Source organism: Dama dama, chromosome 15, assembly GCF_033118175.1.
Source record: "Dama dama isolate Ldn47 chromosome 15, ASM3311817v1, whole genome shotgun sequence".
In the NCBI taxonomy this organism is placed as follows: Eukaryota; Metazoa; Chordata; class Mammalia; order Artiodactyla; family Cervidae; genus Dama; species Dama dama.
The window spans coordinates 68,462,479-68,476,622 of NC_083695.1; the positions used below are offsets into that span (position 1 = coordinate 68,462,479).

At 51.5% G+C, this 14,144-nt stretch overlaps 1 protein-coding gene across 2 annotated transcripts; it reads left to right on the forward strand.

The window, feature by feature from the left end:
* Window positions 1-649: 649 nt before the first annotated feature.
* SFXN3 (sideroflexin 3) lies at window positions 650-8,605 on the forward strand. Of its 2 annotated transcripts, XM_061162423.1 has the most exons (12): window positions 651-729; window positions 1,357-1,521; window positions 2,861-3,024; window positions 3,671-3,845; window positions 4,147-4,241; window positions 4,587-4,662; window positions 4,815-4,900; window positions 5,103-5,230; window positions 5,426-5,475; window positions 6,354-6,403; window positions 6,870-6,917; window positions 7,239-7,466. In XM_061162423.1, the coding sequence occupies exons 3-12, from the start codon at window positions 2,864-2,866 to the stop codon at window positions 7,333-7,335; spliced, it is 966 nt and encodes a 321-aa protein (XP_061018406.1). In that variant the 5' UTR covers window positions 651-729; window positions 1,357-1,521; window positions 2,861-2,863; the 3' UTR covers window positions 7,336-7,466. The 2 variants fall into 2 exon arrangements, with proteins under 2 accessions (XP_061018405.1, XP_061018406.1); XM_061162422.1 differs by lacking the exon at window positions 5,103-5,230 and having other exon boundaries at window positions 650-729; window positions 7,239-8,605.
* Window positions 8,606-14,144: the final 5,539 nt, after the last annotated feature.

Genomic DNA, 14,144 nt, shown 5'->3' on the forward strand with positions numbered 1-14,144 from the left:
CGCATAGCAGTTCCAGAACCCAGAATGCAGCAGCCCACCCCCGGGCTCCAACCTTCCCGTCCCCCCTCACCTGCTCGCGCTTGCAGCAGTCGCCGGCTCGGCCTGGGAATCCCCGCCCACGCCCCGCGCGGGAGTCTGCAGGAACAGGGCTGGCCAGCTCAGCCTCGGGCTCCCATTGGCTGGGAAGGCCGCCAGTCACTCCCTCCCGCCACCTCTCCTGGGTGCCTGGGGCTGCCGTTTGTAAACTGGGCTGGGGCCGGTGGATTCTACCCGCTCCAGTTCGAGTCCTGATACCCCATCCTGCACTACGAACTTAAAGCTTGGATCTCGGCTCGCCCAGCTCCCGCTACCTGTCGGTGCAGGCGAGCCTAGAACCGCGTCGTTTCCAGGCCAAACCAGCTACTTACTAGGGCTTATGGAATTGCCACCTCTCTGCGGTCACCCCTGAGGCCTCAGCGAAGGAATGTCACCTGGGCAGAGAGAGAAGTGAGCCTGCAGTGGGCAGGAACTCGAGCTGGAGCCTCAGTGTGCAGCATGGATGTTCTGTATGATGACTGAGTTGAGTTTGTGTGTGTGTGTTTGAACTTTGCCTTCACATGCATCCTCCTTCTATGTCAGAAAGTGTCTCTCTGGCTTTCCAGTTCTGGAAAGGACACATAGCAGGGAAGCTGGTTACGAGCCACCAGAAGGAGGAAGAATGTCTGATCCACTTGCTTGATGCAGAGAGAGGTACCTTGAGCTTTCTGCCCCTTCACCTCCTGGACAGGGCAAGGGGCCAGGGGCCAGGGTCTGTGATGCAGGGATAGGGACTGGAGTCATAAGGAAACTGGGGACCCAGCGGAGCTAGAGGTTACAGAGGGGAGGATAGAAGGGACTGGAGGACGGAGGGGAGGATAGAAGATACAGAGGAGGAAAGGTGCGGACACTGAAAAGACAGAGGCGCGAGCAGAACTGGGCTGTGAAGGGGTAAGAATGTCCAGATGCTGCGAGAGGACATTATGGGAACCGGGGTAGGAGCCCAGGGGACCAAGTAGGCAAAGGCCACGGCCAAGGTAGCCATCAAGTAAACAAGCCTGGAGGTAACCCGAGTCCCTCTGGGCGCACTGTGAGAGGATGCCCCTCCGCGCCGCCTGCCTTCGCCGGGGGCACCTAGACCCCTTGGGCAGAGGCCGGGTGCCTCCCGAGGCCAGCCAAGGGAATGCAAGTAAATGGGGCAGCTCCTCCCCTCCTCTCTCGCGCTGGGGACGCGGCCAGAACTGATTCCCGAGCCAGGATTGGCTCTGGGAGGCTGTGGAGGGCTGGGTCTCGGTAGCCAGGGCTGGGGGCGTCGCCCTTAATGACACCCATCGCCCCCAGGCCCTGCCAATCCCTGGCCTCGTCGGGCGGAGCCCCCGCCCCTCAAGCCGGTGAGCGTCACGCGTGACGTTACGCGTGATGGATGTGAAGGCGGTGGGGGGAAGCCGGGAGAGGAAGGCGAGTTTGAGAGCTGCAGAACCGCGGAGCCCAGGAGTCTAGGAAAGCGTGAGTGCTCGCTGTGCCGGGTGGGTTTCGGGGGTCAGGGGAGTCGAGGGTTGAGGGCTGGGAGTCAGAAAGGGAAGCTGCTCCTGTCTTATAGGATTCAGTATCTTCGGCTCTAGGGAGATCCATGGGGCAGAGGGGGGGTTGGTTAGGGAGGGAATGTTAGGGTGGGGCTCTGTGTGGTCACACATTCAAGTGTCTGCAGCTGATGGATGTAAGCTCTGTGTGTGTGTGTGTGTGTGTGTGTGTGTGTGTGTGTGTAAGTAACAGTCTTGGTGTTCAGGGTGTGTCCACCCTGTCTGCAGGTCTGTGTAGGGCGAGTATGCTGGTGTCTCTGTGTGTGGGTATGTGAATGTGAGTGTGTGAGAGGGGAGGGTGTGTCTGCCTGTGAGGAAGTGTGGTCGGAGAGGATTAGTCATTTTGTAGGATTTTGCCCAACATGGCCAGATGGCTGCTTCAGACTTTCCTCTCTATGCTGAGTGAAGAGATCACTTACTGAATCCTGCTCCTTTAGAGGCAGGTGGCTCAAGAAGAGGTGAGTGGGTGTCCATGCCAGCCCTGCCCACCTGGGGAACAAGGAGAACTTTGGGCAATTCAGTGTGGGGTTGAGGAAGACAGATCTGGAGAGGGAACTTGTGGATGCCCGTGAGTACACCTGGCTGGTTGGCATCAGTCCCCTGTTTGAGATCCAGAATAGATAAGCCCTGGAGCTGTTGAGCCCTTGCTCGCCTCCATTTAGGGCCTAGAGTGTGGTACAGCTTATGCCATTTTTCCAAACAGCCTCAGGTGTTTGTATGTAGGCTGTGTGTGTGTGTGTGTGTATGTAAATAACAGTTTTGGTGTACAGGGTGTGTCCACCCTGTCTGCAGGTCTCTGTAGGGCGAGTATGCTGGTGTCTCTGTGTGTGGGTATGTGAATGTGAGTGTGTGAGAGGGGAGGGGCCTAAATCTGACATGAATGTGGATGTGTGATGCATATAATCTGCATTTTTGTGCATACAGAGCACAAGAGCAGCTGCATGGGATTAGTTGCCGCTCATGCGTCAACCACACACATGTAAATCCTCACTCATGAAAATCTGCAGCAGGCCAGAGCACAAGGACATCTGCTTTCCTGGCCCTGTTCTCTTCTGTCCCCTCCTCCAGGGGCTGTAGGTCCCTGGGCTGGAACATTGCCCAGAGAACAGCTCCTCCCCCGCTTGCTTACCTATCTGAAATCACCTTGAGCTCTAGAAGGATTGGCAATAGGCCCAGGGACCAGGGCAGCACCACCGAAGTCTCCCCCATGTGGAGCCCTTGGACCCCCTCCTTGGAGTCCTCTGACTTTGGTCCCTGCCCTGCAGAAAATGGGTGAGTTGCCTTTAGATATCAATATCCAGGAACCTCGCTGGGACCAAAGCACTTTCCTAGGCAGAGCCCGGCACTTCTTTACCGTGACGGACCCACGAAATCTGCTGCTGTCTGGGGCACAGCTAGAAGCTTCCCGGAACATCGTGCAGAACTACAGGTGACCCCTGACCCCATCTGACCGAGGGGCTCATTCCCTGCTATTCATACAGTACTTTTTGTACCTATCTCTCCTCACTTGAGCATGACCCTGTTCTACTCCTCCACCCCCTCACTCCTTGACTGTATCTGTTGGAATCACTGACAACTAAGACACAGAACTTCAACCCAAAGGATTTCAGGGTGTTTGGGTAGAGGAGGTGGTATTGATATTTATGGGTAGGGGGCTGTTCTATGCTTCACACACCCTCTACAGGGACCTATCCCTCTGCTGGGCCACCCTCTGCAAGGATGGAGGGGCTCAAAGTTGAGTCCTAAAAAATTAGGAGGGCAGTCTCCTTGTTTCCAGGAGGAAAAAGCCTCAGAGTACCCCAGCCATTTTTGACCCACTGGAAACCACCATGACCAATGACCTAGCATTAGACAGAAACAGAAGGGTACCCCTCTTTGTGTGGCTAGAAGGGAAATAGAAATAGGAGCCCTCTTTCTGGAAGATTTGATTCTTCTCCAGAGACAAGGAGCTCATTTGTTCTGAGACTGGGAGCCAGAGTTCTCTGCCCAGATCACCCCTGAGCTGGGTGGGCAGGGCTTGGGAGGGTGGATCTGCCCCCTAGAATTGCCTGTCAGCTCCTTGCCAACTTCTGCAGGGCCGGCGTGGTAACACCAGGGCTCACTGAGGACCAGCTGTGGAGGGCCAAGTACGTGTACGACTCTGCCTTCCATCCAGACACAGGAGAGAAGGTGGTCCTGATTGGCCGCATGTCAGCCCAGGTGCCCATGAACATGACCATCACTGGCTGCATGCTCATCTTCTACAGGCAGGTCCTATCCTGTGTGTCTCCTCCCTGGTACTCTGTTCAGGCTAGAGGATAACCTGATGATTAGGCATGTCCTCTCTGGGCCAGTTTGGGCAGAAAATAGTGGGTGGCTGAGAGCTTGTGTTGGAATCTCTTCCATTCCTCAAAACTCAGGTGTGTTTGTGTAAGGAGGGTCATGCACAGGTCATCAGAGCAGGTTCACTGGGGCCCCTCTAGAGGGTTTGGGGATAACCTTTGGGGTTTTATTGTCAGTGTCCAAGGATATGGGACACTGTGGAAATAAGTGCCTTTGTTCCCTCAGGAAGACCCCAACCGTGGTGTTCTGGCAGTGGCTGAATCAGTCCTTCAATGCCATCGTGAACTACTCCAACCGCAGTGGCGACGCTCCCATCACTGTGGGGTGAGAGCTCACCCCAGGAACTCTTCTCCTGGCTCTCCATTTCTGTCTCTTGTCCCCCCAGGCCTGTGCAGCCAGTGGCTCAGTGCCCTCCTCTCAGCCTGTCACTTTCCTGGCCTGACGGATGGCGTGAGGTCTTCTTGTGTATGCTTGAAGAGGACCCAGCCCTCTTCAAGTGGAGGGATTGGGGCTTCCAGACAGGTCTACACTGGAGCAGGGGAGACGTTTCTCTGCAGTGAGGCCAGCCTCCCATGCCTCAGTTACTGAGGATTTGGCATGTCCCTGAAGCAAACAGCCACATGCTGGGTTGTTCATTTCCACCTCATTTCCTGACTCTTCCACCCACAGGCAGCTGGGAACAGCATACGTGAGTGCCACCACTGGGGCTGTGGCCACGGCCCTGGGACTCAAATCCCTCACCAAGGTAAATGCCCCCCACCCCCATTCGCTCTTTACTTACCTCCTTCTTCCCTTTCCCCTCCTCCACTCAACCTACAGGCTCCCGGTAACTCTCCTCAGAGTTCCCCGCCACCCCATGGCCCTTAGGGCCACTCAGTGACACCCTTTCTCCCCCAGCATCTTCCCCCACTGGTTGGCAGATTTGTGCCCTTTGCAGCCGTTGCAGCTGCCAACTGCATCAACATCCCCCTGATGAGGCAAAGGTGAGTGGCCCCTGCTTCTGGCATGTGCACGCACAGAGTGCTTGGAGGCATACCAGCTGGCCTTGCAAACTGCCGGGCCTAGTCTCCATCTGGTGCTGGGGGGATGCTGGGGTGGGAGAACCAGCCTTTGAATCTAGGCTGACTGAGGGGACCCCAGGGACCAGCTGCCTGTTATCTGATCCCCACCCCCGTCCCTTCTCAGGGAGCTGCAGGTGGGCATCCCAGTGACCAATGAACAGGGTCAGAGGCTTGGCCATTCTGTGGCTGCAGCCAAGCAAGGAATCTTCCAGGTGGTGATATCAAGAATCTGCATGGCGATTCCTGCCATGGGTGAGGCAGAAGTGGCTCTGTGGGGCACGGGAGGCTCTAAGAGAAGGGATGCCATTATCCAAGGGGTGTGAGGACTCTGGGAGCTGTAAGATTCTGGGGGGAGTGGGAGGAGCTGCTAAGGGGGATCGCCCCTTCCTGAGGGTCCTGACTTTCACTCCGTTCACTCCTTCCCTCCCTGCCCTGCTCTTCCCTCAGCTATTCCCCCAGTGATCATGGACACCCTGGAGAAGAAAGACTTCCTGAAGGTAGGTCACTTTCACTTTTCCCATCCTGGAAGTAGTGGTGCCTGGGGGCAGAAGTGACCAGTCCCCAACATCCTCTCCAGCCTGACCTAAGACTTGCCACCTGTCTGCACCCCTGTGCTCCCCCTCCCGCTTCATTAATTCATTCAGCAAGACTAACTTGAACTGGAGTGAAGGAGCACTGAGGGTGCAGGAGAAGGGCAGGAAAGGAGGGAAAGAGTTTCTGTCCTGAAGGAAGCTGGTGTCACTCCAGAGACACACACAGGGAGGGACCATCACAGTTACACCTGGTATCATGCTCATGCTGTCAGCTGTGAAAAGCATTGAGACACATGCACACATACACACAGGTTCACACATGTGTGAATGGGACAGAACATCCCGTACTTTACAGCATAGGAATATAAGCTCTGACTCATTTGATGAATCCTTTATTCGCAAATATTTATTGAGTGCCAACTACACACACACACACACACACACACACACACGGAGCAACAGATTGGTGGTCTCTATGGCTGGAGCAAATCAAGAAGGGTGTGCAGAGCAGGAGGTGAGTTTGGAAACGGACAAATTCATGCAGTGGGATGGGAGGGAGTGAGTGGAGGGTTAGAGAAGGCTTCCTGGAGAAACGCTCCTGGAGGAAGTGTAAGAAGTGATTCTGAGAGGTAAGGGTTAGGATGGTATGCTAGGGTGGGTGTCGGCAAACATGCCTGGCTGGAGTGGAAGGTGACCAGTCACTGCTATGGGATTGGGGGAAAGAAAAGGGCCATATATCAGAGGCTTAAAGGTAGAGCTGATGGGATAGAACCACCGTGGTATGGGTATACGGATGAGGGGGGCAGGAGACACACACTGTTATATTCTCTCTCTCCCCATAGCGCCGCCCCTGGCTGGGGGCCCCACTGCAGATGGGCCTGGTGGGTTTCTGGTAAGTATGTAGGAAGATAGCTACAGTGTGTGCGAGTGTCCTTTCCATGGTGAATGTGGGTGGATATTATTGCTTTTAAGATGTTTATATATGTCATTCATTCATACAATCAGCTGGTAGGGGTCTTGGACACCTGTAAAGCATACTGTGTGTGTTAAGGGGTGAGGTCTGTTCTTGAAGGTCAAGAGTCTAGTCGAAGGGGTCCCACATCCACCATGGAAATAAGCCTTTTGGTCCCATCTCAGAGTTTCATGCACATTTAATTCTTGGTTCTGTCACTGGCTGTGGCACTCTGGATCACTGCTCTGGAGGCTCTTTCCTCAGCCAGAATGTACTGTCATCTGTCATCGTTGGCTTTAATCAGTTTCCACCCATAGAGGCTGTCTCCAGAGATGGGGTGGGGGACTGGGAGGGAACACTCTTAGATCAGCGCCTCACAAACCTCTCTAACACTCTTCTCCCTCAGCCTGGTATTTGCCACCCCACTGTGCTGTGCCCTGTTCCCCCAGAAAAGGTAAGTGCTGTCCCTGGGCTTGGCTGGGGGCTTTGGACAGACCCATGGGGTTGCAAAGAGTTGGACACGACTGAGGGACTAACACTTTCACTTCCACTTTTCCACACCTGTGGGAGCAGCTGACCTTAGGTCCCATCATTGTGTTCCAGGAAGGGGCCTGGTGGGCATTCAGCTTATCCTGGGGGTGAGGGAATGACTGTGATCTGGGCCTCTGGCAGTCGGAGGAGAAGATTCTGCAGCCTGGGAGGATGAGGGATGGTGGTTCCTGAGCGTGAGGGGTGGGCTCAGGGGACACTTAGCCAGCCTGCTCTTCTGTTACAGCTCCATACACGTGAGCAGGCTGGAGCCGGAGCTGAGAGTTCAGATTCAGGAGCAAAACCCCAGCATCGAAGTGGTTTACTACAACAAGGGGCTCTGAGGCAGGGTCAGCCCCTGGCCTCCTTCCTCGCCTCCTTGGGCTGCTGCTTAGTGGAGCCTTGCTGTCCTTGCTGCTTTCCATCTGCCTGGTGCTGGGCAGAGGGCTTGGTGGGGGAGCAGCCATTGAGACCAGCGATCCATAGGCTGAGAGGTGCCCCCAAAGCCTTTTACTCTCCTCTGATTTCAAAAGACAGGGTCATATAACCCCTTTCTCCTACTCTAGTACATCTATGTATGTATATAAGTGATAATGTGTGTGTGTACAGGCTGCCCTGGGATGTCCTCATGTCTGGCTTCCCTTCTTGGCTATCTACCAGCCAGGGTACAGGGCTTTCTTGCCTAAACAGTTTCACCAGCCAAGTCATTTCTGATGGGACCTTGCCCCTTCTGGACATAAGAGGAGCCCCAGGATCTCATGACAAAGATTGAAGGACACTTAGCAGGCCAAACTGGGCTGAATCCTTCAGATTTCTGCTTTCTGGCTCCCAAAGCTGACTCAAGAACTGGGCTGGCGGAGGAGGACATGTGGGGATAAGGGAGGCAGGAGGCTTGTCCCATTCCCTTCATCCTGGAATGGGTCATTTCCTCTCCTCTTCTCTATAGAACAAAGGAATGTCAGCATCCTGTACTGCTCTTGCTGGCTTCCCATCCTCCCTCCCTCCCACTACAATAAGGCCATCTTAGGGCACAATCCCAGGAGTTCTTGGTCCATTCTGACATCATAACCTCAAAGCTAAACTTAAATCCCAGCACCCTCCCACAACCAAAAAGCCATGAAGGCATAGCAAGCATTCCTTTTTAAGAGCCCCCGCAGCACCCTCTGACAGAGGGAGGCAGCTGTGGGAATGGTGCTTACACTCCACAGGTGTCTGAGTGGCTGTAAGACACCTCAGGGCGACGAAGCCTGAGCGTACAATCTTAAGACAGGGGATTTTGTGTTGCGCTGATCTTGTTATACATTCCACAGCATCCTGATCTTAGTTAGTTCCTTCTCTTTCTTGACGGTTGGTTCTGCTTCCACCCCCACCCCCATCTCCAAGAGGCAGGAGGGCCCAGGTGTCAATGGCTGGTCCAAAGGGGAGGTGCGCTTGGGGATGTAATATGTGCTGGTGAATTCACAGAGTGAAGAGTTGGACCTTGCCTCCAACTCCTGTGACCTCTGGCTGAAGTGGGGTGAAGGCCCCAGTGTGATCCTCTAAGAGCACCTTCCTGCTTCCCGCAACCAACCACCACCAGTAATAAAAGCTATGGTGCCATTGTTACTCCGTAAACTGAACATCTGTCTATTTCTTCATTGTCACTCAGTTCCACGTCCTGAGTGCCAGGGAAGAGCCTCCTTTCTGCAGTCTTCTGTAGGGCGCTTTCTCTCCCTACCAAAGTTCAAGTCTTAGTCTCTTCCTTCCCCATTTGTAGGGAGCCTCAGATCCCAGCAGAGGGCGCTCTGAGATTAGAAAATCAATCTTCCTTCAGCACCCAGAGTACTAAAGTAGGAAGGATGCAGGTAGACGGCTCCACCTCCTATTCCCTTGGAGGAAAGGAGAGCTAGGGTGGGGGGCGGGGGTGGGAAGGGGCTGATCACACCCCTACAAATCAACTCAGGCTCTGGGCTTCTTGGTTGTGGCATGGGATGGAGTGGGGACCTCTAAGAGAGGAAGGCTAGAGGGCTAAGGACTGTCTAGCTCCATCAGAGAAGTTGTTAGCGTGCCACATACCTCTACACACTCATCTCCTTTTTTTTTCAGCCTAAAGCTCTCACAGTAGGTGGCCAAGAGAAATCTTTAGGAATCTTTAGGACTGAATGGTCCCACAACAGCCTCAGGTGACCTGTTCCCCCGGCCTGAGCTCACCCATTCCTTGTGGAAAGTAGTTCACTTGATGGGCAGTAGGGGGCGACACTAGCTACTGCTCATTGAGTCCTTCCAGTCATGCCAGGCAGGCTTAATGAAACTTAAGTGCTTTAAGTACATTGTGTCTTTGGAGCTCCACAACCACCCTTGTGAGGCCAGACATATTATATATCCATTCATAGCAAGAAAAATGCAGGAAACCCATGGTTCAATCCCTGGGTTGGGAAGATCCTCTGGAGAAGGGAATGGATACCCACTCTAGTATTCTTGTCTAGAGAATTCCATGGAGAGAGGAGCCTGGCAGGTGACAGTTAATGGGTCGCAAAGAATTGGACATGACTAAGCGACTATCACTTTCACTATAGCAAGAAAACAGGCTTATTTAAGACATTAAGAAAGTTGCTTACAGCTACACAACTATGTGGTGGTGAAATCAGGATTCGAGCCAAGTTGAGTGACTCTGAATCATGTGTTATGCTTTTTCCTCACCCACCAGTTAACCTGAGGTCGTTCTTCTAGTCCTTTTGACATTCCAGGGCAGCTCCTCCCTGGCCCACTTTGTTTACAGGACAGAAAAAATTGACAGACCTTTTACCAAAGCCACTGAAGAGTTTCCAGGCTTGAGGGTTTTATAACAAGGAGTATAAGCAAAGATTTCCATTCTTGACTAACTATGGGATGACAGTTAGATAACCAGTTTCAGTTGCATCCTGCCAGGGAACAGTGTCTCCCACCAAGCCCAGCTGGCACCCTGGGTCAAATCTTGAAACCTCTTTCTACAGTTATAGCTTTGGCCATTAAAAATCCCCTTGAAAAGAGGCCTGGCACTTCACTGGAAAATCTAGGCAAAAGAAATCCACTTAGGGAGTGAGGTGCAGGAATCTTTGTAAAACAAAATCATTAAGAATATTTAGTAACAATTAGTGTACTCTGCAGATAAAACTAAGCCATGTTAGAGAGAAGACTGGCCAGGGCACCAGTGGCCCAGTTAGTAGGAAGGCTTTTCTGCCACCAAAATTCCTAGTTTCACACCAACTTCTCAAAATAAAAAAAGTTTGGTTTAGGTTAACTTCACAGGTTCTTTAGGGGCAAATCCTAGTGAGGTATGCTTTCGAGACTGCTTCCACATGCTTGGAATTTTATTTGGAAGCTAGCATTTGGGCAGAGATAGCACTTTACTCACTGGAAAGTAATCTGCCCCATTCTTGGGTCTCCTGTCTTCCTCCCAGTGCTCAGACTCTGGGTACCTTCTCTGGAAACTTGTATCAGCATCCTTGGCCTTCCTCCCCAGCCTTCTTCCTCTCTCCTGGTCCATGTTCTAAGGGGAAAAAATGGCTTGGATCTGGAGACCTGGCTTACCCTGGCTATAAGGAGGGGGCCAGGTAGGCATATCCTGCTCTTTTCCTTGGCCACTGGGGCTAATGAGTTCAACATTTTTTTTTTTAATGTATATATTTCCAGTGGAGGCCAACATCTTTTTTTTTCTTCTTCTTTAATTCTTTTTTTAAATTAGAGGATTATTACTTCATGGTATTGTTATGGTTTTTGCTACCCATCAATGTGAATCAGCATTAGGTATGCATACATCCCTTCCCTCTTGAACTCCCCTCCCACCTCCCTCCCTATCCCAACCCCTTGAAGTTGTCACAAAACCCTGGCTTTGGGTTCCCTGCATCATACATCAAACTCCCACTGGCTATTTTACATATGGTAATATATATATATATGTTGGAAACAGTGGCAAACTTTATTTATTTATTTTTTCAAACGTTATTTTTGGGGGTTCCAAAGTCACTGCAGATGGTGACTGCAGCCAGGAAATTAAAAGACGCTTACTCCTTGGAAGAAAAGTTATGAAAACCTAGACAGCATATTAAGCAGAGACATTACTTTGCTAACAAAGGTCCATCTAGTCAAGGCTATGGTTTTTCCAATAGTCATATATGGATGTGAGAGTTGGACTATAAAGAAAGCTGAGCGCCAAAGAATTGATGCTTATGAACTGTGGTGTTGGAGAAAACTCTTGAGAGTCCCTTGGACTGCAAGGAGATCCAACCAGTCCATCCTAAAGGAAATCAGTCCTGAATATTCATTGGAAGGACTGATGCTGAAGCTGAAACTCCACTACTTTGGCCACCTGATGCGAAGAGCTGACTCATTGGAAAAGACCCTGATGCTGGGAAAGATTGAAGGCGGGAGGAGAAGGGGACGACAGAGGATGAAATGGTTGGATGGCATCACCGACTCAATGGGCATGAGTTTGAGTAAATTCCGGGAGCTGGTGATGGACAGGGAGGCCTTGGCGTGCTGCTGTCCATGGGGTCGCAAAGAGTTGGACACGACTGAGCGACTGAACTGAACTGAATATATATTTCAATGCTATTCTTCCAAATCACCTCACCATGTCCTTTCCCTGACTGTGTCTAAAATGTCTGCGTAGGACAGGTGGTTCGGGCTAGCTTTAGCTCCTGCCCTGTGGACTTATGCCAATCAGACTATCCTAGTCCCGCCCTGGCTGGTGCCCTACTTGTTAAAACCAAGTCCCATTTCCCCCCAGTCAAGCTTGTTAGTCTCAAGCCAACCCGCCCCAGCGGCCGCTTGGCCGTAAACGAGCCACGCCCCTCGAGAGGAACATAACCAGTCAGAAGCAGAGTCCCGCCCCTGCTGTGGCTGCTGTCAGTCCAAGTTCGGTTGGCTCCGCCTCCTCCCCGTTTCCCGGGCAACGGCTTTAGCGCCGTAGGCTGAGGATACCGTTCACTTCGCCTACCTGAACCTGGAACCTGCGTCACAGGTCACAGATCCGCTTCGTTGATCATCTGGGTCCTGGGCCGTTAAATCCGCCAAATCCCCTCCCTAGTTTTCAGTTTCGAAACCCACAAGCGCCCCAGCGTCCGCCTTTTGACTTCCCGCCGAGAAATACGCGAGGTTTTCGAGGAATCGAGGCCCTTCCTGGGTTCCAAGGCCTCTTTCCCCCTCCGTCTCCCCACCCGCCAGCGGCCTGTGAGGCTGTTGACTCTACATCTTGCGCCTTCCGCGGTCTCTCCGTCTCTACCCTTGCGTGCCACAGTTCAGTAAACTTTGCTAAGTGTGACTCTGTGCCCAGCGCTGAGTAGAAATGGACTGTTGGGTGAAGAGTCCCATCCCACCTGCTGGCACACAGCCAGTGCTCGGCAGGCGGTCTCCTCTTCGTCAATCTCCTTGCATGTTGCACTGATCTCGGGTCCTGAAGCCGAACAATCTTTTGCTAGAAATTGTGGAGGAACCTCGAACCAGTTGTATCATTTTCCCAAAGAGAGCCTCTGAAGCTGCCCCCTTCACTCTTTTATAAATATTTTTTCCTCACTGGCAGCCCCAGCCCAGGCTGCCAGAAGGATAATAGCAGCCACAACTTCAGGCCACAGCCTCCTCAAGCTTTCTCCTTCCAGTCTTCCCAGCATAATTTCGCAAGTGAATAACAACGACCAGGAGAATGGGGGAGGAACTGTGAATAATTTAGGCTATTCACACAACTCTGTCCTCCCCCACATCCCCTCACATCCAGTAGGAAGATAACTCCTACTGTAACAGGCAACACTCCAGCTCCTTCAGGGTGCTTATGAAACAAGAATTTGCTATTTCAATCTATAAATTAACCACCTATGCTGTTTTCTGACTGAAGACCTCCCCTCCTCTGTCACCAGCAAATCTTCAACTGATAACTTTTATTTCCTAGAAGGAGCACTACTGGTTTGGGTTATAGTTGAAGTTATTTGTGGACAGCAGTAGAGAATGATTGTGAATAGCTTCATTAAATTGAAAGGATTCTGCCATAGCTCTCAGAACCAGAGATGGAGCTAATCAACCAGGCCTTAGAAAGGGCAAGAAGCTGAGCAGTTCCGGGGGCCTCAGCAACGGGAGTACTCAGACACTGTCAAAAAGGTAACAGCTTCAGTCTCTCTGTTCAAGTTTCAAAAATTGGTGCAGCTTAGATCAGTTGTCTGCCCCTAGGAGGTAGCCAGAGGTCAGGGTCAAGGGCATTGTGCATCATCCTTCAGGTCCCTCTCTGTGGTTGGGGCTGTTCTCAAAGAAGGGCAATTATCCTGAGCTGGGGATTAACCTGAGTGGTATTTGCTACAATATGTTTTCCTATTGATCCTATACAAATGATTCTCTCCAATTTAAATGAAAAAGCTGAGGGCAGGCAGCATATCTTCACTATTTTTTAAATTGTGATTAAAGAAACATGTAATATAAACCTTACCAATCTTAACCACGTTTAAGTGTACAGTTCAGTAGTGTTAAGTATATTCACATCATTGTGGAGTAGATTTTCATAACTTTTTCATCTTGCACGTCTGAAACTCTATACCCATTAAGCAACCACTCATATCTTCACTTTCACTGCAGCTGTAATAGTGCCTGATCCACAGTAGGTATACGCTACATGTTTCCTGAATAAATGAATGTGGAATCCAAAAGTGCTGTAAACCCCACTCACATATTTGTCCAAGGTTAGTTAGTTTACTGATACAGTGGCTCTCAATCTATTTTACTCCTCAACAAACTTAAAAGACATGACACATTCACAACAGAAACAGTGGCTCACAGCTTTAGGGATTTCCAGCCTATTCTCCCAGGGAGATATGTCAGAATCTTGGGAGTAATGTGACTTGATAAGTCCCCTAGGCAAAGTGAAGCTTGTTCCTAGAGATGTTCCAACATGTGATAGCCAGCAAGAGAAGGAACTCAGCCCTCCCTCTCTGTGTCTCTCTAGGAGTCCTAAATGCAGGGAGGTGAGGGACAGAATATCTAACATGTAATCAGAGCCACTGTCTCCAACTCTGCTGTCTATCTGCTTCCTTCTACACACCAATACCTTTTCCTCTTGGCAGTTTCTGTGGTGCTGACCTGCCTTCTGCCTCTGCCACTTCTTGGGGCTGGCTCTGAGCTGCCATCTTTTAAGGTATGCTGGGAAAGAGACATC